The sequence below is a fragment of the Triturus cristatus genome, chromosome 9 (genome assembly GCF_964204655.1).
Source record: "Triturus cristatus chromosome 9, aTriCri1.1, whole genome shotgun sequence".
NCBI lineage: Eukaryota > Metazoa > Chordata > Amphibia > Caudata > Salamandridae > Triturus > Triturus cristatus.
Window position 1 is genome coordinate 1003037521 of NC_140592.1, and position 22411 is coordinate 1003059931.

Genomic DNA, 22411 nt, shown 5'->3' on the forward strand with positions numbered 1-22411 from the left:
AGTGCATTCGCTGTTGCTTGCATGACATTTTGTGTACTTGCAAGAGGTTTTCAGCCTGCCCATTACTTACCATTGGTTGGCTTCATCGTCACACTTATTTCCTAGCCTCTCATTGGTCAACACATGCCAGTTTCACATTTTCTTCGTGTGTTTGTCCCTTCTGTGAAGCATAGACCAAATACTGCTTCCTTCTTCCACTGGTCACATGCTTTTTCAGGTATTTTTTTCAAATTTAAGTTGCAGCGCTCCATAAGAGTGCATGTATTTGCAGGCTGTCTCCCCTCCTCCCCCATTCCCGCTCAGCATTGTTGCTTACCAGTCCTCCTGAATTGTTACCCTGTTGTCATTGCTTGCCCCGTGACCATCACCCTTCCATGTTGTTGCTTGACCCATTCCTCCCTTCCCCCTTCTGTTGCCTGCCCAGTCCCCCTCCCACATTGTTCCCGGGAGTTATCGTTTACAACGCACGTATTACAAGGCGTGCCATTACAATGCAATTTTTACAGCGCAAAATCAATTATAACACATGTTATTACAACGCATGCCATTACAATACATTCCCATAAGTAACGCCCCAGCAGAGTTAGAAAAGTAATTTGCATTGTAATGAATTATGCATAGAAATGGCTTGCATTGTAATGACATTCATTGTAATGGATTTTGCGTTGTAAAAAATGTGTTGTAATGGCATGCGTTGTAAATGCGTGTGTTGTAAGGTGTCCTATTCATTGTTACCCCATCATTGTTGCTTACTCTGGCTCCTACACCCTTCTATTTTGTTGCTTATAGCAGTTCATTCCCACCCCCTCCCCCTGTTGTTACTTCCCCCATATTCTGCACACTCCCCTGTTGTTTGTTCGTACCCCCACCCCCTCCCCTCTGTCGTTGCTTGTCCTGTTCCCTACTGCCAGAAAAAAATTAAGCATTATGGCAGTGGCCGTGTCATAGTGCTTTTTCTCCTTACCATTGGCAGAACCAACAGGTCGAGCCTTTGTGAGATTTATTGGCTTTGTTGATGATTTATTTAGCCATGTTGCACAGCAGCGTGGCTAAAAGTAAAAAAGTTGACGGCGCTGTTGCACTTATTTTGTTTTTTTACTGTCAGCTATGCTGCTTTACAGCAGGACTAAAGTATTCACAAACCTCAGTTTTTTACATTCTGCTGAACAGACCTCGATTAGGAGTCTCTATGTGGCATATGTGATATTTGTTGCAAACAATAAAATCTGAACCTGTGGTTCTGAACTTAATCCATGCAATAAATACCCCTTCTTTTAATATTTGCGCTGTTAAATGAAAAATAAGATGCTGATTTTGGCGCTAAATTTGCATCAAAACCTGCATGCCCCGGTATTTACCAGGAACTGTTAGACCTCCTGAATTTTAAGCAGTGCTGAGGACAATCATGTCCAGTAGACTCCGACACACTTGTAACAGCACAGAGATTTGTGCAGGGGTTGTTAAATACACGGGCACTCTTAACTGAGGCCTTCATATCCAAAACAGATTTGCTGGTTTGAAAGAGACCTAGAGAGAGGCTGCGCCAGTGGTTATGCCTGAGTAGCAATAATCTAATCAAGGCGAACACGTCTTCCTCATGGATGGTTGCAACAAAATCACAGATGAAAACAAGCACTGACAGAGCCAATAGGTCTGATTTGCATGCCAGTTATTTCTCTTTGTCAATGCTTGTTTTATTTTTTCATTTTTTGTGTGAAACTTTACGGTTGGAGGAGACATCGTCCTTGCTAAACCTGGACAAAAAGCGAAAATTTATTTTTGTCTCTCAAAAAGCACACACTGCCATAGTAGTCACTGAAGGGAACTGTGTTGCGTGAGAATATGCTCAGAGCAAAATGTTGCCACTCACAGTCGAGTTATCCAATGGCTGAAGTGGGCTGACCCATTTCCCCACGCCGCATTCACAGAGGGAATAAGAAAGAAATGTGAATGACAGCCACATACCAACAGATGATGGGGATGGCTGAAAGCACCAATAAGGAAGTATATTTGATATAATTTTAGTAAAATCAAAAGGTCTTGGCTAATGCCAGACTTATTAAAAGAGCTCAAATGAAAAGATTAAGAGGTTTAAAAGTCAATCTTGCTGTAGCAATAAAACACAGACACATATAAACAGTCTTTGAGACAACAGGTGACAGATTGGCAAATCCCAGTTTAAGTATGCCCTGCAAAAGACAGAGTAAAATTAAAGACTGCAGGTACATAATCCATGACTATGGTACTGCATTTGGGCAGACACACATTTTACAAGTAAACTTGTTAGGAATACTCATTTTCGTATTTTATTTAAAAAAAATAGTTAATTCCTACAAAAATTCGCACTGAAAAGATAATTAATAATCGAATAAAGAAAAGGAAATTACCCTTTTTATACAAAAAACACAAAACTGGTCAATACAGGTGCAATAACAGTGACAGGCAACTGGGCTCTAACACAGAGCCATAGTTATAACAATCATCAGCGAAGCCAGTAGGTCTGGCATTGGCCACCGGTGCTTTGCCAATGCTTGTGTTGTTACCGTTTTTTCAAAACGTTATTGTTGGGGAAGCTGTTTGGCCCTCATCAATCTAGAAAAAAACACAATGGTTCTAAGCAAAAATATTTTTGGTCTCAAATAGCACACATTTCCATGGTGGTGAACTACTTTGCATGAGTATGTGTTCCTTGTGAAAGATCAGAATGCTGTCACTCACAATGAGTTAGCCAATGACTGAAGTGGGATGACCCATTACCTCATGCTGCATGAAGTAGTGAGCAATCAATAGACCAATGGAAAGAGAAGGCTGGCTGAAAGCACCTATTAGTTATTATATTATATATATCATTTTAGTAAAATCAAAAGGCCAGACCTAAAAATGAGATTAGGGTGAAAAAGAACAGTAAGAAAAAAGATATATAGACCTGTACAGAGAACGATGGGCATCCAGAAAAGCAGGGGCATGGTATCACTCACCTCGGCATTGGTCACAGGGACTCGGTCAATGCCCCTGCTGACGGTTTCCCAAGACCTGGAGGTAATCATACAGGCCAAGAGGGGGTACATGTCTCCAGCTCCAAGCTCCTGGCTGTGCTTCTGCACCCCCTTCATGTCGGCATTGATCAGGGCCTGCCACAGCCGACAGTAATCCATGCGGAACTTTTCAGACAAGACCTAAGAGGGATTAAGAAAGCAAGGAGTTAAGTTCAAGGCAAGGAAAGAGGCAGGGAGGGAAACAAGATGACATGGAAGCTAGGTAAGGGGTATGACTAGGGGTTAGATAAGGAATGTGATAAGGTACAAGCCAAGGGAAGAGAAATTAAGTGGGAAGGGGAGAGGACATTAGGAGGGTTACAACAGCAGAAAGAAACACAGCGAGAAGCAAAGAAAGAGGCATGGAAGGAAGGAGGCAATTAGAGATACAAAGAACATGTTAAGGTGCAAGGAAAGTCACTGAGCAAGGGGTGAGACAAAGGGGGGGGGGGGGTCAAGTGAAAGAGGCAAGAAAGAAACCAGGAATGGCAAAATTATGAAGAACGGTCGGGTTAAGGATCTAAGAAAGGGGCCAAACAGAAGTGAGACAAGGAGAGTAGGGGAGGCAAGGAATAAGAGAAAGAGAGGCAGGGCACACTTAAGAAAAAGGTGATGAAAGGGGTCAAGAACAATGCAGAAATGAAGGCAAGGATTGAGGCAAAAGAGAGGCAAGGACCACAGCAAAAAGGCGTAACTCGAGTAATGACAGCAAGGCAAGGAAGAAAGTGAGGAGCAAGAGAAAGTAGGAACCAAGAAACAACGTAAAGAATTAAGTACACAGTGAGGAATAGAGGGAGAAAGGCAAAGAATAGAATAAAACAAGAGGTGAGGCAATAAACGAAGCAAGTGGTGAGGAAAAGAGTAAGGCAATGAATGAACTAAAAAAAAGTGAAAATGACTGAGACAAAGAGCCATGCCAAAGGTGTAGAGAATACACTTAAACTTGTTGAAGACTTAAAGTACGTTTATTAAACATACTCAACCGGACACATAAATAAGCTACCAGTCGCCTCCAACTCTCTCCGCCCAGTGCCGTTACTCTTTTGAAACACTACAAGACAGTTTGGCATATACAATAAGCAGCTCGCACATAATCTTCGCGGGCGTAACATTCAAAAGAAAATAGATTCTGCTTTATTCTCGCGAGCTCTGCCAAGAGCGAGAGACCCACGAGATAAAGCAGAAGACTACACATCTCCTCCTTTATACACAATAAAACTTATTCACAAATATAATCCCTCAAAGCCATAGGACGCCTGATGACCCTTTTTCTATTGACGAAGACATCCTTGACTTGAGACAATCCATGTTGAATGCCGTCTTCATTTTCTTCAACACGTTGAGCATGCGAAGCAATGGCAGGATCATTTACAATCTTATATTGTTTAACAACCAATTTTTTTGAAATGAGACTATTGAACAAAGCGACTCTCTTGAGGTTCCAACACTTACCATCTTCTAAAATAGCAGCATTTTCCCTTAAACTTACAATTCGCTGAGGATCGTAGAATCGGCTGACACCCTTCTTAACAAAACCAGAACAGCTGAACACTACAAAAGGCAAATAATGAGTCTAAGAAAAGGCTGAGGCAAGGAGCGTGCAGGGGGACAAATTAAGGAGAAAGGCTGGGAGTTCGCTAGAACTTCTACTAAGGGTAATGAGAGATGCAAATGGTGAGGTAAAGAGTCGAGTAGTGCAGCAACGGAGGGGAAAAGCCTGAAGAAACCAGTGCAGCAAATAACAAGGAAAGTAATACGGTGATAAGAAGAGGACTGAGACAATAAGAAAAGCAAGAGGAGAAGCCAGAGGCAAGGAAGGCAAAGAGGCAAAAACTAGTGCAAGGAGCAAAATTAAATATGTGATTAGGAGCAAGGACCAAACAATGGTCTAGTAGGGCGAGACAAGGAATAAGTTAATAATTGAAGCAAGGGAGAAAGTGAAGAATTGTGTAATAATCTGGGAAAGGATTAAGGCAAGTGCAAGAGGGAGAATGAACTAAGGAGCAAGGCTAGCAATGAACGACAAGGCGGCATGAAGATGGATACAAGGCGCAACACAAATAATGAGGCATGGAATAAAGCAAAGTATGATGCACAGTATGAAACAAGTGTCAGGCAAGGCAGAAACCTTGGAGAAAGACATGGAAGAAATAAAGGAAATAGCTTAGCAGTAAAAGTGGGAATAAATCAAGGAGCGGGGCAAACAACAAACAAGACATAATGCTTAGAAAAAGCCAAAGAGTGAGGTACAGAATAAGTCAAGAGTAGAAAAAGAGTATGGTAAAGTAAAATGAAGCAAGAAGTAAAATAAAGTGTGAGACAAAGGGCATGGCAAGGAATGAGGGAAGGAAGAAGAAGAGGAAGAAGCAAGGCAAAAAACTATGCAAGTAATGACGTAATGAGGACACTCTCTCTCCCGGCTTCGTTTTTCCCGCTGCTACAGCACCTGCGGCCCCGCCCCCTCCACTGCTCATCCGTACCCCTCCCCTTCTTAATAGCGGCCGCTGCGGGGAGCGCGAGTAAGTCCCCTGACCCTGGCCGAGGACACACTCTCTCCCCAGCAGCTCCGCGCCAAGCTCTCTGTCGTCAAAGCCTCCTCTCCTCCTCCTGGGAGGGGTCCGAATTCCCAGCGTGCCACTCACCTCTGCCGAGTGTAATAATTTTATTTTCACTGTAGGCTAGTTCCATACTGTTGTGCAGTTTCTACTGTTGTGGCGAATTTATTGTGTTGTATTCTGCTCCCTAATTAAGCTCTGTCCCTGCCTCGTTTTCCCGCCGCTACAGCACCTGCGGCCCCGCCCCCCTCCACTGCCCATCCACCTCCCAGCTGATCGTCCCTCCCCCCTCCTCTTTTTAATGGCGGCCGCGCAGCTGGCGCACCAACAGCGTGCCTAAGGCAAGCCTGTCTGCGCCCGTCCGTGTTCCGACCGCGGCCAGCACTAGGAACCCTGGTTCTCCAAGGCCTCACCATTATGATTCCACCGCCCTCCACACACTCAATACCGGTAGATACACCGACTGCAAAAGATCCTTGCCGAACACCACCCACGGACAGCTCTCGTGCAGAACCTGCCGCTGATGCTTCACCTTCGACAAAGCCCCCACCACCTCTGAAGGCCCGCCGGATGCATGCACCGCCGGAACCCTGAGATGCATACTCCTCAATGTGCGCTCCCTACACCGACACGCCATAGAGATCTGGGAACTGATCGACACCCTCTCGCCCCATGTCGCCTTCTTCAAGGAAACCTGGACCAACACCACCTCCGGTCCCGACATTGCCACTGCCATCCCCGACGGCTATAAGATCCAGAGAAAGGACCGCCCCCACTGCCCAGGAGGAGGACTCACCATCGCACACAAGACCCACCTCCGGCTCTCCACCTCCAGCACGAGTGACCCCCACTCCAACACAGAACACCATCACCTCCAGATCCAGACCAGCCCCAGGACCACACTACGCGGGACCCTCGTTTACAGACCAACAGGAACTCGCACCCAGTCTGCAACTACCATCGCCGAGCTCGTCGCACCCCACGCCATCACATCCACAGACTACATTCTACTCGGGGACCTGAACTTCCACCTCGACAACTGCAACGACCTGACTCCACCACTCTCCTTGACAACCTCGGACTAAAGCAGCAGGTCAACAAGCCCACGCACAGAGCTGGTCACACCCTCGACCCCATCTTCGCAGGAGGGACAACCACACCACCCAGCCCCTCTGGACCGACCACCACTGCGTACACTTCACCTTCAACACCACCACCCCACCCAAGCCCGCCCCGCGTACCCCCACGAAGGAACTGGAGCAAAGTCACAGAGGAACACCTCAACACCACCCTCCTCCAAGACCCCCCCTAGCCCCACGACTGACACCAACACCGCAGCCATGGATCACACCGCTGGATCTCCAGCTCTGCCGACAAACTCGCACCCCTCCGCCACCCCACCAAAAAACACCCTCTGAAGGCCGCCTGGTTCACCAGAGAACTACAAGAAGTCAGGCGCTCCTGCAGACGTCTAGAGAAAACCTGGCGAAACCAGAAAACCACGGAAGCACGGAACAACCACAGGAGCGCCCTGAAGGAATACCACCAGCGCATAAGAGACACCACACGGACTACATCAGAGGCAAAGTCCACACCAACGCGACCAACACCAAAGAACTGTTCAAAGTCATACAGCATTTCACCAAATCCCCCTGCGAAGCCACGGACGTCACACATTCCCAGGAACTTTGCAACAAGCTCAGCTCCTACTTCCATCTGAAGATCAAGGCCCTCTACGACAACTTCAGCGAACAGACGCCGGACACCAACCCCTCCCCACTGCCACCAACAAGCCGTCACGACCTGGAATCCCGCCACCGAACACATCACTGGACCATGAAGAAAACCCACTCAGGAGCCCCGACGGACCCCTGCCCACCGCACATATTCCGCAGGGCTGCCGCCATTGCACCCGAACTAGGACGGACCATCAAAGCCTCCTTTAGATCTGGCATCTTCCCACATGACTGGAATCGGGCGGAGGTTAAACCCCTCCTCAGAAAACCAACAGCCGACCCGACGGACCTTAAAAACTTCCGGCTCTGGATACATTTGCAGAATATTACCGAGGGGTGTACAACTCAGCCGGGGGATTCACCGAAGAGAACAGTGCGCTACTCAAAGACATAGGGTTGCCTGTACTGCCAGACGAAAACATCCAATACCTTGAATCCCCGCTAACGTATGATGAGGTGGCGCAGGTAATCGGGGAGTGAACTCGGGGAAAGCAACAGGACCCAACGGTATTCCCATTGAACTATATAAATTGACGCCAAACAAACTAGCCCCCCACATCCGCGCTATGTTGCTCGAAAGTAAAGATAAGGGAATGCTCCCATATGATCAACAAGTTGCCAATATAGTTGTAATATACAAAGAAGGCAAACCTAGGACTAGCTGCGCCTCATACAGGCCAATTTCACTACTTAATGTGGAACCTAAAGTCCTCGCGAAATTGCTGGCAACACGTCTGATCAAAGTCATCAGCACCTTAGTACACCCTGACCAATCGGGCTTCATGCCTCACCGAAACACTACCCTTAACCTGCGGCGACTGCACGGAGTGCTCAGCAGAGCGCCCACCATACTGGAGCTGGCCGCGGTGATATCATTAGACGCTACCATGGCATTTGACATGGTCGAGTGGTACTATTTATTTGCGGTTTTACACAAGCTAGGGTTTGGCCCGGAATTTACGGGCTGGATTCGTGTCCTATACTCAACCCCGATGACCCGAGTGGTGGTAAATAACCGCAAATTCGTTCCAGCTCAGCAGGGGGACTCGACAGGGATGCCCCCTGTCACCGCTTCTTTTTGCATTGGCGTGGAACCACTTGCAGCCTGGATTAGACAAGATCGAGTAATTTGCGGAATGAGGTGGCCAGACTGGGAGGATAAGATATCCTTATATGCGGATGACATTCTTCTCTATGTGACTTCCCCCAGAGTATCATTAATTGGTCTCCTCGATATAATGGCGATATTCAGGAGGTACTCTGGATTTACCGTCAACTGGTCCAAGTCAGTGGTATATGTCATCCAAGTGGACCCGCCCAGAATACCGCCAACCTGCCCGATCCATATTGCGCCCGAAGGCTTCCGATATCTCGGCATCTATGTGATGCTAGATTCGAGGCTCCGATTTGCTCGCAACTTAGATCCTCCCATACAAAGACTTAAGAGCAAGGTAGCGCACTGGAGATCCCTTCCCCTTTCCATGTTAGGAAGAGCGGCCCTCTTTAAAATGATGGCCTTGCCTCGTTTCTTGTATGCACTTCAAAACCGATGGATCCGGTCCCAGCTTCCTATTTCAGGGAAATAGAGAGCCTTCAACGGCAACTCCTTTGGGAAGGCAGACCCTGCATAGCGCTTTCTAAATTAACTCTTAATTGATACGACGGGGGTATTAGCCTGCCCGATCTAAAGAAGTACTATTGGGCGTCCCATCATGCGGCTATCAATCATGGGATCTACGGCCGCCCTGATGATCTCGGATATGCCATGGATAGGTGGCAGCTCCCTGGAGGAGACTATAATAGAGCTTTATATGCCAATCCCCATAGATTCCCGCTGACTGGACCCATGGCTCACTCCATCCAAATTTCACATGCGGTCAACAAGCACCTGCAATGGGAAAATAAACTCACTTTGACCACTTGTGGAGCTCTGAGAAACTGGGGGAGCTCTGAGAAACTGGGGAGCCTTTGGAGTTGGGACCTCATAGGGATCTCGCGAATCAAGGACATCTGGGGTGAGGAAACGGTCCTTCCTTTTGCTTCACTCAAAAAACAATATAGCTTAGCTGACACGGAGTATTATCAATATCTTCAAATCCGACACGCTCTACTCTCCCAGATACCGAGTAACACTACACTCCCGGAAGCCTCCCCCCTGGAGGATCGAATATTAGATGGGCACCTTCCGGAAAAGACCATCTCCCTCACATATAAGAAGCTAATTAATAATATGACAGACCCACTGCCGGTCCTCAAGGGGAAATGGAAGTGTGATGGCTTGGAACTTGACGATGAGGACTGGCAGGTGGCGATTTCATCCCCACGAGAAGACGCAATACAGGCCTGACTGCGATTAGTGCAGCTCAAAATACTACACAGAATATATGTAACAGGACCTCGCCTGGTCCAGATGGGAAAGGCAGAGAGTGTAAAAGAAGGTGTGGAGAGCCAGGGACGTTCCTCCACATACTGTGGGACTGCCACCATATACAATTATACTGGCGAGACATACATAATATTTTGCGGGATGTATTGGGGGTAAACTTGCAGCCAGAGGTGCGGAGGTGTATCCTTAACGTCTGGGACCCCAAAGATCTGAACACCAACACTACGCAATGGGTAACTCTGGCATATATGATTGTGAAAAGAAATATTGCGTAGCAGTGGGGAGCAATCCAGCCGCCCCAATTAAGGAAATGGGAGGAAGACCTAGACTGGAGCATGTATAGATAAAGGCAGTTTACGTGGCCAGAGGGGGCCCTGGGAAATGGAGAAGGGTGTGGGGAGCGTGGAATCACTATTGAAGCGACATTTGTACCCCACCTAGTCGACAGGTTGACACTGAAACTCTAGAAACCCCCTGATTTTATCAGCTTAATAATCGTGCTTTCTATTGCAATGTCAATAAAAATAATGTAAAATGAAGGTCGCTTGCCTGAATATAATTGTTGTGATGTATGTCAAAACTGTTTAATAAAAAGAAATATAAAAATGTTTTTTTTTTTAAAACCGGCCCATCTCTTTCCTCCCCTTTGCAGCCAAAGTCATCGAGAGGCTAGTAACCGCTCAGCTGATCGCATTCACCGAAGAGAACTCCATCCTAGACGCCTCCCAATCGGAATTCCGCAGCAAGCACAGCACCAAGACCGCCCTCCTCGCCGCCACTGTCAACATCCACATGCATATAGACCAGGGACACACTGCGCCCCTCTTCCTTCTAGACCTCTCCGCAGCCTTCGACACCGTTTCACATCACACGCTAGCAGCCAGACTTCATGACGTGGGGATACAAGGAGCCGCACTCGACTGGATCCAATCCTTTCTCACCGGCAGAACACAGTGTAGTGACGAAATGGGGTTAACAACAAACATTGCTAGGTTAGCATGAGTAGTATAAGCTTGGCTGCCATTCTGCCGCTTTTTACGCAAGACACTACATGGCACTGTTCCTGAGAAATACTTTGCTGAAGCTGATTCACATGAGAACTGTCTACCTTTCACATATCCAGTGGGGCACCGCGGTCTCTGTCTGTACAGCCTGTTTAAGGTCGAATAACAATGTATGCTGTTGATTCACTTTCGTCAGTCCCACGCACATAGACATAACATGAAGCACAGTGGACCAACTCGGGTGCTTTTAATATGGCATTACATGCATGAGAAGGCACTCGGAGAAAACCTTTCCAAGATAGAAGAGCTGTGCTAATCCTGAGATATAATTCACTGCATCTGATCTCATAGGTATGGGGTCTCGCTGACAAAGCCCAGAGGTCTTTTATAACTATTCTAAACTAGCACAGGGAGGGTGGTAAAAGGAGTTATAGTCCTGCTTCCACTGTCATTATAATATGATTTCCTCTTTTGTGCTTTATGGAATTGTAACAATGCTAATTATATTATTTTTATGCATTATGCTGCTCGTATTGGATAAAAAGTACTGCATCTTAGAGCACGTTAGTTAAAAATAAACATTTTAAACTATACAGTGTCTCTGATTACTCACATTGTGGAAAAGTATGAGTGTAAGTGAAAGAGTGCTCTGGTTTCCCACTATTCCTGAGAGTTTACTAAGTCGCATGTTCTAGGTTGTCTAATCATTGGTAGCGTCGCTGTAGTACGGAGAACGAATGAGACACTAATGCTAGTCGGATTGGGGTTCTGGGCACTGAGGTGGCTTTTTTGGTACACCACAATACACCGAGGTCCTGGTTTCCTGCGCATAGTTCTGTGCATGAGCAGAATCCCTGCAACATGGCGCCCTTAACGTTTGGTCTGGTACTTATTTACGAGACGCTTTAGTAGTGCTTTTACTTGTCCACAACACCCTCACTCCTGTTTTCCGATAAACAGTGGTGACGGCATAACCTACCTGTATTAAAACTTTATAGGTCCATTCAAGCTTGTTAATATAAAAAGGTTTTCTCATTCATATGAATTACGAACCTATTGCGCTGCCACGCTTTTAAGTCGTTTTCCTTTTCTTAGTCCTCATGGCTGATGTCGATATTGCGGCGCATAGCCGCACCGCACTCCGTCAACATTTGGCGGCATATGGAGTGCCAGACGCTGGTATCGCACTAATCTTTGTGGTTGGATCTGATCCGGCTTATCACTTTGAGGTATTTTACTCTTGGGTAACATTTCCGGCAGTGAACAGTGATGATAATTTGTTCCATACATACACTCACACTGCAGTACCTGTAGCATATCGGCCATATAAGACTCTCGAGGTTCCGATTTCGGCATGGCAACACCGTATTTGGTTTAATGGCGCCCTCCCCCACACCGTGACTCCGGTCCAGTTAGGCCCTTTGTCAATTCCAGGGGCCACTTGGTCAGTTTTGGCCGGATACACACCACATCCACGTTATCTAGCAGCCACTGCAGCCAAATTGTGTGTCTTGCACACCTCTCTAATTGAGGTGCATAGAGCTCTAGTACAATACGTATCCCGCAATACGCAGATGGGAGCACTGGGGTTGCGGCGCAACCAGCTGGCCTGGCCGGGATGTCTATTAGTCCCGTCATGGTTAATTCGGTTATGGGCAAGCGACCACAGAATAAGGATGATTTACCTTACTGGCTTGCTGAGAAATTTGACCAGCTGGAAGCGGTATTTCCTAATACCAATCCTGTGGAGAAACACTGGATTTTAACGATAAGTTTGCAGAAAGACTAAGTTCCAGAGGTAACCGATTGTGAGAATTGGGGTAAGGTATTCGCAGCGGTGTATGCAAAGTGTTTTCGCACACCTGCTATGACTGTGCTACCTTCCGTGATTAAGCGTGTTCAGGATGAGCACGGCCCGGAGGCGGCAGTTGAGCTGGGAATGAGGCTTGTCGGAGTGTTTGACGTAGTTGCTGATCTCATACTTACAAACGTCAAGGGGGATGCGGTTAACTTTCAAGTGTCTAATGCTTTGCATCTTGTCCCGGAAGAAGAGAAACCCTGAGAGTTACCAAAAATTATTGCCGATGCCTATAAGACCATTGGACGCAATAGTTTGGGTTTTAAGCCTTTTGCTAAAACACCGGCACAACAGCAAACACAGACGGCGCAGTCTAATAAAGACGACCGTCCAATTTTTCCTAAAAAGATTTGGAAAAATAAAAAAACAGGGGAAGCAACAACAGAAACAAGGGGCACGTGCAGCGTCACCGGCACCCGAACCCTCTGAGCACACTTATGATTTGCGCGACTGCGCGAGAATTAGGTCTCCTGACAGGTTTCAGGTCCCTGACCAGCGTTCTCCTCATTCTTCACAGGAAACATCAGGCTCACAAGCCGATGGAGGTGATTGCCAGGATCGTGGCAGAAGTCGAGGTGCCCCGCAAGGACGCGAGCAACCTCGTCAAACTGACGGTAAAGTAAAGCAGGACGACATTCCCCGTCAACGCCCTCCGTTCCAGAAACAGAAAGTTGCTACATTAACAGCGAGATATGCCACGGACGGTGAGAACCTGCCTTCGGAATCTAACATAGGAAGTATCGCTGCTAGACAGCGCAGCGGAAGTTACCATAGTGCGGCAAGCACTGCGTCCATTTCTAAAGGCGACAGCAACTGACACTTTCATCACAGTAGAAACTGCTGACACCCGGGTGGCTCCCCCTGATAGATTATATGAAATTGTACTTTTAGTTGAAGGTGATATACAACGTGTTATTAAAGGGATTTTTTGGGAAAATCTGACTTCTTCGTATGACATCTTGTTAGCTGAGGCAGACTGGTCCCCGCCTTTTGTTTCAGTCGCTCTGAGGGGGTAGGAGGTAATCCTCCCTAGTTTTTCACACAACATAGCCAAGGAGCAAGCAATGGCTTTTGCAGAAGAGTGGGCTTTGGTGCTTGCACCAGCTCTGTACCGTACTCAGGTGGGCTGGGATAAAACCTCTCCGCCTCATGAGATACCATTGCGGTCTATGCCACAGCCACAACCCCAATATCCACTCCAGCCGGAAGCAAAAGCTCCCGGTTCTGAAATTCTTGAACAATTGGAGTATCAAGAAGTAATTGAGACATGTGTGTCACCGATGAATAACCCTCTTTTTACAGTAACTAAACCAGATGGGTCATACCGCTTAGTTTTGGATTACCGACATTTGAACTCTCATTGTCGTAACTGTGCGGTTCAGAATACCCATAGTTAAGGACTTGTAGACAGTCTTGTGCGTAAAAAATATAAAATATAAAATTACACTTGATATTTCCAATGGCTTTTTTAGCCATAATCGGTCTTCTATAAGTAGTCAATGGACAGCCTTCACCCTAAGCGGTAAACAAAAAACTATTTACAATATTGACCATGGACTACAAAAACAGCCCAGGCGTTTTTGCCGCACGTGTTGTCTCTCTGTTAGACGACATAGACCCTGATGCGTACTCGTTCGTTGATATTTATCTCACGTTTGACGAATTATGGCCGCATCTTTGTCGCGTGGACCGCATCATAGTTTTGTTTGCGGACTACAGTTACAAATTTAACTTTGCAAAATCACACATTGCAGAGTACACAGTGTTGTTCCTGGGCTATGAGCTCAATAATGAAGGAAGAGTCCTGGCGCCTCACTTCTTGAAGAAATGCGCACGTTTGCGCTCTCCTACAACCCTGAAAAAATTGCAGTCTTTGCTGGGATTTTTAAACTTCCTGATTATGCCCAGTGTATGAAGCCGCTGTATGCCTTGATACAACTTACCTTTACAAAAGCCTGCTGGCTTCCGGAACATTCAGCTATTCTGCAATCCTTGCAGTCTGATCTTATTGAATCTAAATACTTGTTAACACGTGATAACCACACAAACTTGGTGATAAGAATTGTGCCAGGGGCAGTGGGTTTCACCTACTTGACGTTTAATGAAGGTGACAGTAACTATTGCTTACAAGTCACATTTGTACACTACCGCTGAACTGCGTTTTTCGACAGTTGAAAAAGTATTAACTGCAGTCCAGATGGCGATCCTAAAGGAACGTAAACTGGCGCAAGGAAGACGCATGATGGTTGTAACACCATATCCTGCTCTTGAAGCTGTAACAAGAGCCAGTGTACCAAACTCGAAAGCTTTACATCCATGTTGGATACAATGGGCAACTTCATTCACATCATCTGATGTCACCTATATCTTTGACTCCTTGTTGAAAACTCAGGAATTCTTACAGTATGAATTTGTTCATCCTGCTCCTCTGTCTATGCACCCACTTGAGGACTACCACTGTATCATTTATACCGACAGTTCTGCGCAACCGGTGACTGGATCAAAACATTCTTACTCAGAAGCTTGCGCTATAGTGGCAGGTACCATGGTGAACGGTGAGTTCAAGTCCAGTGTCGTGCACACGCAGGCACTAGGGGACTGAACCGCCCACTTGGCGGAGCTACGTGCTCTGGTGCTAGCACTGGAGTTTGCTGATCCTAATGTGACTACTTTAAACGTAAGTGACTCTTACTACTTTGTTCCGTCTTTTAATGACAACTTATTCTTTTAGTCTCAGAATGACTATGGTGATTCTAAAGGCAGCACAATTAAGCATAAAATGCTTTGGGTTCGAGTCGCAGAGCTTAAAGAACGTCTGCCTCTCACACAAGTAATTCTTTGCCACCAGCGCGTAGGAGTACACGCAGTTGGTAAAAGTTTGGCTGACGAAGCAGCTAAAACGGCAGTAGCCACTTATTCAGTAGCAGCAGTTACAAGATCCATGACTAAGATTGATGATGACATCTTGGCAGCTATAGCTGCAACAGAGAAGGGAAGTAAGTACTCACTGGGTTTCCCTTCAAAATACTCTTATCATTTAAGTCCCAATAAAGTTCCCTATGTGAGAAATAATGACGTTGGTGACAGGTTAATTCTCAACCAGGACCGCAGACAAGCTTTGATAACATCCGCGCACGAAGGCATGGCGTCGGCTCATGCAGGCGTTTCGGCGACTGTCTATCTTACAGCAACGTTACTGGTGGCGTGGTTTATACAAACAAACCCGTAATTATGTGCTTTCTTGTGACATTTGTCAGCAGATTAAACCTTCCACGGCAGCATGCCCGCCACAAACACAGCTGTACAGTTCTAATAAACCATTCAGTTGTATTTATTTGGATCACTGAGGTCCATTTTATTCAGATACTGCGTATAAGTTTATCTTAGTTGCAGTTGATTCGTGCACACGTTTTCTATGGGTTTGGCCACAACGCAGTGCTGATGCACGAATTGTCATCAGGGATTTGTGTGTCTTTGTGGAAATTTTTGCATGTGGCACCTTTCATTCTGACCAGGGCCCCGCGTTCGCCTATAAGGCGTACAAGGATGCCATGAGGTCTTTGGGGGTGCAAGTCAAATTTTCGTCTCCATACAGGCCTGAGGGCAACTCAGTTGTGGAGTGAATGAACCGTGACTTAAAGCAATCCTTAACAGCTAGAGTTATAGGTACTGGCAGAAACTGGTTCGCCCATTTGTATAGCGTACAATGTGCACTAAATAATCTCCCTAGAAGATCTCTGGGTGGGCGGACCCCATACGAAATGCTCTTTGGCATGAAGATGTTTGTTCCGGACCTTGACGGTCTAAGACATGGCGGCTACAGCCTCATCATTTGACGTAGATAATCATTCTGATGTGTTACAGAATCTACAAGAGGCTCGAGACAGTCTTGCAAAGGAACATTTACCCTCTGCGACTGAAGCGGCTCTGCTGATTCCGGTATTCGGCTGGCTACCCAAGATCGGAGACCTGGTGCGTGAGATGGTGGAGAACAAGAAAGAGTTTGGCCCCTCTTATCGTGCACCTGTCCCAGTGCTTGGCGTGAAGGGTACTCGTACAGTCATTTTACCACCACTTCCTGGTCACAAAGATAACAGATACATCTCGGTGGACAATGTCAAACTACAACGCCTGGCCGATTCTACATAGTATGACACCTGCTGTTTCCTGTCCAACAATATCCAGGAATACAGTCTTGGCCAATTCCAGCAACATCAGGCCTGATACTGCCATTGAGATGACCGCTGTTTCTGATCCTTTGCTAAACCCTCCGGCTTGCAGTCTTCATGAAAAAACTGAATATACGTATCCCGCTACAGAGTCATTGCCTCGGTTGCAGGACAACACACTGACGTCACTCCACGTCATCGAGTCCCCCCTCCAAATGTTCTATTTTTGTCACATGGTTTATAAGAAATTATTTGGTTCCTCCTTGGACATATATTTGGTTGGTGCTCATCGCCATTTTTTTGTTCATGTCGATTGGATTTGAGACATTTTTCTTCCTTTTTATAAATGGTCACTACCTCACTGAACCTCACTCACTACCTCACTGAACGCTCTGCAGTTAAAATAATTGATGGAACTTTGGCACCACACTCCTCTTCCACATCATGAAAAGTGACCAGACTTTTGTCAACATCTCTGCCTGGCCAGTTGCGGATGGAATAGTGTGGGGTGCAGTGAACTTCCAAATTTATGGCCCCACAGAGGTGGGTAATGTTCCCAATGTACTTCGTGTTTCTATGGGGGATGTAGTGAAGCAGAATATACGCTCTGATGATTGGGACATACATGCCGTTGAATCTTTGTTTTCTGATTTAAAGTATTATGCTGCATTTGATGCTGAGGATTTGTACTTAAATACTGCAAATTATGCTGATTTATTTTGTTACCAGCATTTTGGGCATTTTTACCTGCATAAAGCTAATATATTTAGAAATGTTTTTAACTACACACAATGGGAACATTGTCCAGCTCCCATTGAAGGCAGTTCGAAAACTCTTTTGAAAACATTTGTATATTTCACTGATTTCAATATTTCCAACCCGAGTTCATTTTATTTTAAATTGAATAATATGTCCACTTCTAAGGTCATGCTCACCCACACAAAATTAGTGTATTCCAAATCCTTTATTGATCAACTGGAAGTGGGTGGCTATGAGCTATGGAAGGATATTGTAGATCTTAAGTCTTTTGGGGGTTCTAAATTCTGGCAGGTGCAAGGCTCTGAAATTTTGCATCATGCCTGCCTTATCCCAAAACAAATCCTATTTTTTAATAGTTCGATTTATCAGACAACCTGTTTAGGTTTGGCCACTGCAAAACAAATGAATGCACCTAAAATATCTACACTGGCTCCTTATGACACCTGGGATAATCATACTGATTTGGCCATTGAGGATTTGCAATTGTTGCTTCCCAATAATACTTTTAATATCTCTAGTCTGGACCCCCAGTGTTGGTTGTTTTGGCAAACAAGTTCAGATTCTTGCCAACGCCGTTCGTTTTCTAGGCAAGGCCCCAGGATACATACAGGATTGACCGGATGCACGTTTTTCTGACTCTCATTCAGTTACTACCTATTCAGTATGAAAATTGTCAAAATTGGTTGCAACACTCGACCCTTACGTCTGTTAAACACCATTTTTTATTGTTATCAGGTGACGCTGACATGACTGATTTTATAAAAGGGCCTGCTAGTCCTAGATCAAAAAGATTTATTTATGCCACTTACAACGAAATCTGGAAGCTGTCCCAAATTGAAGCTGCTTCACGTCTAAGGACAACAGATCAAGCTAATTTAGAAAAAGTTCTTGCGGTTGTTGATAATAGTATTAATACTCTTTCTTCCCATATTTACACATTGGACAATATCGTTTCATCTGTTGTGGATACTGTTCATGATGAAGTATCTGTTTTGTATCATGGTCAAAATCAATTGCGTTCTATTATGCAGTTTGCCTGGACATTGCAAACTTTGAAAATGGGAAAGATTCCATGGGATTACATGAACATGTCATCGTTATTTACGCCATTTAACTTGACAGACAGACAACAGTTTATGTCCATGAAGGATTCCACGTACACCATGTTACATATTGAAAAATTAGAACCTTTGCCTTTTTCAGTTGCTGAAACTAATTCTGCAGTGTGGCTCGTACATGGGGTAATAACTTTGCCACTTTCCTTGTTTAAATTTAGTTCATGTATGAAACATTACCCTTTGGGATGCTATGAATCCTTAGGTAGTGCATTTCTTCACGAGGTGTGGTCTTTACCATTCACATACAGATGCTTGCGGGATGACAAAGAGGTGTATCTCACTGGGGAATCATTTGATTCCTCGCCTGATCATTCTCTTGTATGTAAGAATATACAATTGCACGGCGCATGTAATTTATCGGCGCCTAATCTGGTGTGTATTTTGAAGGGTCATCCAGTACCAGCTATCACACCTACATTTTACCCTGCTAGCAAACGGTAGCTATTTGCTTTTAAATAATGAAGATTGCTGCGGCATGCTTGCTGGCATCCCTTACATTGTAACAGTCTCACAGCGTGTGGTTTGCTGTAAAAATTTGCTTTTTCCACCCCCGCATGGGAGGCTCGACATTTCGATTTGGCCTTTCATTCCGACCTTGAAGGCAGAGTTCAACAAATTGAGCAGAATAAGAGCATTGTTGTCCCAAAAAGAAGTTGCTCTCCCATCTGCCCATGAGACCTTCGTCCTTCACGTGGCTAACACCTGTACAGAGGTACAAGCGCTTCTTAATTCCGATCTCCCACTAAATTTTGGAGTGTTGATTCTCACTATCTTCAATGCTTCTAACACAACAGGCATTACCCATTTTTTTTTAAAGCTGTGGGCTCTGGCCTTGTGACCTCTTTTCAAACTATATTTGGTGTAATACCCTTCATTTATTCATTCTATTTTTTCCAGCATCTTCGGTGGCTTGCCGCTGTTACTTGCACTAGCTGCTGGAGTCCTGCTGCTAATTTGCTTGCTCCGGAATGGATGCTCTTCCTGTGGCACCAGACAGCCGGGACCGGCTGCTGCTGCTTCGTAGTTGTATGCTTGAATGCTATGGTACTTTGCCACTGGCCACTCTGAGCGTGGCTTATGGATTATCCTTCAGTTTTGGTTATTTCACTTGCGTGCAACCAGTCAATTCAATTCATAAATCTTTATTCGGTACATTGCATCAAAGACCATAAAAGCACATACAATTTATAAACACAAAACATCATACAGAATACAGAGGTACAGATCAGTCATATAAATAATTAAAACATCAAGCTTATCCTTGTTTGGATACATTTAAAAAGGTAGGTAGCAGTAAAAAAAGCAGATATCTACTTCACGCATATTAAAAAGCAATTTCATGGAATCGTGCACAATACGTACACCAAATTTCACAAAAATTGGTTTTAAAAGGAAAATACGCAAGTAATAGTACAATTTACAAATTAAAAGTAGATGCAAAGTGCTTTGTGCAGAAGTGCCATCACAGGGACAGGGTCCAACCGGGTGTGAATTAAGAGAGGGGAAGGCTACCAAGTTGTGTACGATACCAAGTCTTAGTCTTGTCAACACAAACCGGTGGGAAGCTCTGGTAACATTACTGAGATATAATTGAAACCCTTCTCCCTCCACATGTTTATTATAAAAAGTGCTGGTAACTAAAAGATCAGCCCTCACCTTCCTTTTCTCCCCCCAATAAGTCATGAAAATATTCTTCATCTCAGCTTTAGACAAAACTGAGGCATCATGACAATCCTTAATAACGTCCAATCCATAGATATCTCTAAAACTAGAGACAATATATTTTAACCAAGGAATGTTAAAATACTTATCAAGTGAAAGACAATCCGTAATTACTGCCCTATTAAAGGGGGTCTCGTCCTTCAACCAAACAGATCGCCACAACATCAATGGCTTTAAGGAAATCAGATCGGATAAATAATAAATCCCTAACTCTCTATGGATTAATTCATTTGGGGCGGATTTGGGCAGGCATAACAACCTTTTGAGGAAAAGATTTTCCTCTAGTTGTAAAATGCTGGTTGGGGAATATCCCCAAACCCCAGCGCCATAGAGGACGGTAGACAAGCTACGAGCTTTATAAATTTGTAACATATCCCAGATGCGCCTTTCCCCTAATTTTGCCGCGAACTTAAAAACACCATGGACACTTTTCACCATCTTAGTCCGTACATTGGTGATTTCAAGGGTCCATCTGCTATCCTTAGCAAAAGTAATTCCCAGATAGCAGAATTTATCTACTTGTTGGACCTTGACTCCTTCTAAAAAATAAGATTGGGATCTCCTAGCCCCTGCCCCACAGGTCATAATAAAAGTTTTGGTTTTGTTGATGAGTAATTTTCTATTTCCAATGAAGATAGAAAAACTATCCATCAAACGTTGGAGCCCTAGTGGAGTCCTTGCCAATAACACGGCATCGTCAGCATATAACAATACCGGTACGTCAAGGCCATCAATCTTAGGGACATCTGCAGTCACTCCCTTTAAAACAGCATCTACTTCATTGATAAAAAGCGTAAAAAGGAGTGGGGCAAGAACACATCCTTGTCTGATTCCCCGTCGAATCCTAAACTTTGTTGTGCACTCCCCTGAGGGACCATATCAAATACAAGTCCGAAGATTAGAATATAATTGGGCGAGAAAAACCACTATACCTTCTGGCGCGCCCATTTCTAGCAGTTTGGTCCAGAGAATCGAGTGGTCTACCATATCAAAGGCACTACTCAGATCCGCAAAACAGAGATAGAGGGAGCCCGTTTTGGCCTGCGTGTACTTTCCTATAAGAAGGTTTAAATTTAAACACTGGTCCACGGTTCCACGCCCCTTCCTGAAGCCATACTGCGTACTTGGGATGCGTGATAGCTACCAACCGACCCCAAGAGATCCTACCCCTGTACTTACATCTTTGATAGCAAGAGTTACTAAGAAGGGTCTTGCTGACGGATTTTTGAGCTAATCAGAGTATGAATTCCTAAACAAAAAGGAACCGAGAATACCAACGATATATACGTTGCCGAAGATTCACAAGCGCATTGTCAAACCACCCGGCAGGCCTATCGTATCCAGTTGCGGGTCTATATTGGAACCGCTCAATCAATTTATAGACCATTTTCTGCACCCCTTTGTTCCTCAGACAAAATCGTTTGTTAGAGACACTATGCACATTATTCAATTATTGGAAGGTCAAGCGTATGATATACAAACCCAAATTTTGGTTACGCTGGATGTGTCTTCACTTTACACATCGATTCCTCAAGATACTGCACTGGGAGTCATTAGAACAACTTTGGATACCAGACCAAGGCCTCATTGGATCCCCACTGACTTTCTAATCTCCCTACTTGAGATTGCCATGAACAAAAAAAATTTAAAAAAAAAAAACAGTTTTACTTCCAATGTAAAGGAGTAGCCATGGGCGCAACCTATGCGCCGAGCTTGGCGAACATTTATATGGATTATTATGAGGAGGAACATCTATACAATCATGCCAATCCATACCTTAATTCGATTGCGGTATGGAAAAGATATATCGACGACGTCATAATGATCTGGACTGGAAGTAATGAGTATTTGAATGAATTCTTTTCTTGGTTGAATATGAGATCCAACGACATCAAGTTTACCATGACCAGTAACAACAAGGCCATAGATTTTTTGGACGTCACCTTCCGAGTAGAAGATGGATCTCTGTATCGCGATTTGTATCGCAAACCAATGGAGTGGAATTCACTATTGAAATATCAGTCGCACCATCCACGCAGCCTGAGAGATAACCTCCCCTATGGGCAATA

At 45.0% G+C, this 22411-nt stretch overlaps 1 protein-coding gene across 1 annotated transcript in view; it reads right to left on the reverse strand.

Annotated features, from left to right (window-relative positions):
- The window catches only part of ADCK1 (aarF domain containing kinase 1), an 805280-nt gene that overhangs the window by 81043 nt on the left and 701826 nt on the right, over window positions 1-22411 (reverse strand). The window contains exon 9 of the mRNA XM_085626629.1: window positions 2979-3176. Within this exon, the coding sequence (XP_085482755.1) occupies window positions 2979-3176 (198 nt within the window). The remainder of the gene's footprint in view (window positions 1-2978; window positions 3177-22411) is intronic.